The 3,098-nt window shown below is 41.8% G+C and overlaps 1 protein-coding gene across 1 annotated transcript; it reads right to left on the bottom strand.

Annotated features, from left to right (window-relative positions):
* Nucleotides 1–336: 336 nt before the first annotated feature.
* On the bottom strand, nucleotides 337–2,842 carry LOC138762008 (C-X-C chemokine receptor type 4-like). The gene is made up of 2 exons (XM_069935135.1): nucleotides 2,711–2,842; nucleotides 337–1,866 (listed from the first exon to the last, which is right to left on the bottom strand). The coding sequence occupies exons 1-2, from the start codon at nucleotides 2,738–2,740 to the stop codon at nucleotides 793–795; spliced, it is 1,104 nt and encodes a 367-aa protein (XP_069791236.1). The 5' UTR covers nucleotides 2,741–2,842; the 3' UTR covers nucleotides 337–792.
* Nucleotides 2,843–3,098: the final 256 nt, after the last annotated feature.

The raw sequence follows: 3,098 nt of genomic DNA, 5'->3' as shown, positions 1-3,098 counted from the left end.
TAAAAAAATACATTTTATGATGTGAAGGGATTGTTGTTAATGCTGGCACCTTGTTGCACATCTCCATTTGACATTGAGAAAGTTTGTTGTGAAATATTACAACAATGGTGTTGGGTCATGCTTCTGGGATTTGGACAGAGGAATGTTGAAGGAACAGTCACATATTTCCAAGACAGAATAGATTGTGATTTGAAGTCTTCCCATGCATTCACGGCACTTGTCCTTCTTTGTATTAGAGATTGTAGAATTTGGAGGTATGATCAGATTTCATTAATGTTTTTTGGAAACAACCCCGAAGAGCCGAGCATACAGTATTGGAAAGAAATGCACCACAAATTTTTAATTGAGAAGTGAAGTTTTTATTCACATTTTCTGCAGAAGTATATGTGTCTCAGATTCATCTTCAGTGAGCTCTGATACAAATCCAAATGATTTTGATCAAGATCTTAAATCATTTGTACTCAGATTACAAGCAACTTGCTTGACTAAGTTACCACATAACTCCAGAAACAATTAGAACTATATGAAGCAAAATAAAGTAACTATATTAGGCAATGACAAATCTTATTTACATTGCTGGAATAAAAACAATCTCACACCTTTTAGAGCGGCATGGAAAAACCAGCAAAACATCAAAATAGTACAAAATGTATTTATAAGAAAGGTAATACCGATTTGAAGACATAATAACGTTATATAAATAACAATTGCGACATTCCTGCAAAGGTAAGAAAACACTAACACGAAAAAAACTTCGATTTAATTCAGCGTTCTTTGACCATATCATATAATTTAGCAACTGGACTGAAGACTGGATGATTCGGACTCGGTGGAAACTGACGGGTGGGTCCCTCTTCTCTTCCTTGCTTGGAGTTTTTTTATAGAGGAACCCCGAGTGTGTTCGGAGTGACTGAAGACTCTTCGGGTATAACTTTTGAAGTTTACCCCGACGAAGGCATACAGGATAGGATTCAGACAACAGTGAAAGAAAGCGATGGCTTCAGTGATCGGCATCAAAGTGTCCACAATTTTTTCAAAGCTGCATGAATACTCACTGTCCTTCATGAGCATCACGGTGTCGATGGAGATCACGATGTAATGGGGCACCCAGCAGATGAAAAAGGTGACTATTAGGACGATGGTCGTTTTTAAGGCTTTGCGTTTCTGGAAGCCTGTAGATCGAGAGAGTTTGGAAATGATAATGCAGTAGCAGTTCAGGATGACCAAGGCGGGGAGGATGAACCCCATCGTAATCTCTTGCATTCGGAAAATGATCCTCCAAGTCTGGAAATTCTCCTGCGGGTAGGTGCGCATGCACACAACGTTGACAGGGAGAACCGTAGTTTTCGCAAAGATCACATCGGGCAATGTGAGAAGAATGGCTGGTAACCAGACACCCACGTACACTAAGCGATTCACCAGCATCTTCCGCGGTCCAGTGCTGTTGGTTGCATGCACGACCGCATAATAGCGATCCATACTTATGAAAGCCAGAATTAAAACACTGCTGTACAGATTCATCGTGTAAATGATGTGAACGATCTTACATAGCGCGTCTCCGAAATTCCAGCCATGACCTGCATCGATGGACCAGAAGGGCAGGGTCAGAACGAAGAGCAGATCAGCCACAGACAAGTGCAGCCTATACTTGTCAGTCATGGTGCGGTGCCTCCGCTGGTACCCCATAATGACCACCACCAGGCCATTCCCAACGATTCCAAGCACAAACACCAGCGAGTACATACACGGGAGGAAGATACTTTTGAAGTTGACATTTTCTCTGTTGCACATGGCACCTTCTTCATACGTGTAGTTAAACCCGTCGCTGTCATTGTGGTCATTAACATAAATAGGCATCTGAAATATCTGCAGGACAAAAAAAACTTCATTAAAATACTAAATCTGCGAGGTCAGTGTCTTTAGAAGTCAAACATGAAAGTCGCAGAAGTAACAACGCTGGAGAAACTCAGCTGGTCGAACACCCAGCAGATGTAGCAAAGATAAAGAGAACGTCCCGACAGTATTTTCCTCTCTGCTGGAGGAGAGCGGGATCATGGTGTCAAAAGTAGCAACTGCCTGTTCCGAATTGCTTGACTGATGTGCACTGGCTAATGCGGCCAGCCGAATGCATTCTCCGTTTCCTAACTAACTCCACCCCTTAATGACACATTTCAAACCTTTCTCCCTTCTCTTAACCCAAGTCAAAATGTAGAGGCTTCAGTTGGGATGTCTCTTTCCCCAGGAGTAAACTTACGAGGATATTCTTGGGGGTTCGAGAGTTTCTTTTAATTAAGACTCAACCCGGTTTTGATGCATCAATGAAAATGTCTCAAAGTATGTAACAAAAACAGCAACTCTCCAGCTTCGGCGTCCCTGTGAGATCAGACAACTGCTCGGGTTGTACTTCCCTCAAAAGTTTACCCCGCCGTTTCCACAAGTTATATCAGAATAAAGCGTGCAGAGAAATTAAAACATGGAAACCAGCAAAGCGATGTTCCAGAAAGTAAAGCTCCAAACTCCGGCTGATTTAAAAATACGATGAGAATATGTTGCTATCCACATTTTGTAGAGATAACTGTCATTGATAAATAATACGCGGTTTAATTTCATCGACACAAAACCTTAAATGACAATAAAAAAGATAAGCATTCTATGTACAATCCACTGTTACCATCCAAAAGATTTCCATCGTATTTAATGTTTCACTCACCAGTTCGTCGAATTCTGAACTCTCCAACATCCTGGGCGAATTGCAGTATTGCCTGCACGGTCCTGTTGCTTTGGCGGAAGATGCACTCTCGGTTGACTTGTCAAAGTGTGCAGAATTCGACAACGCTCTTAATTTGAGGCAAATGACTCGTCGTTTTCGCGCATGCGCCAACAGTAGCCCCAACTCAGAAACCTATGAGCATTTGAAGTGCCAACCAAGTCATTGGAATAATCAAAGAAAGGGTGGGGGGCGGATGAAAGATCCGCTACTGTGCACGAATTTTGCAAATGCATTGAAAGCAACGGATAGATTGAAGTTTCCTCCATGACAACATGTCGTAAATCATACCGCAGTGAACAGAATTCTACATCTGAAATAGTATTTCGTA

Source organism: Narcine bancroftii, chromosome 4 (genome assembly GCF_036971445.1).
Source record: "Narcine bancroftii isolate sNarBan1 chromosome 4, sNarBan1.hap1, whole genome shotgun sequence".
NCBI classification, from domain to species: Eukaryota; Metazoa; Chordata; class Chondrichthyes; order Torpediniformes; family Narcinidae; genus Narcine; species Narcine bancroftii.
The sequence above is the reverse complement of the archived record's forward strand: the minus strand, read 5'-3'. Positions and strand labels throughout refer to the sequence as shown.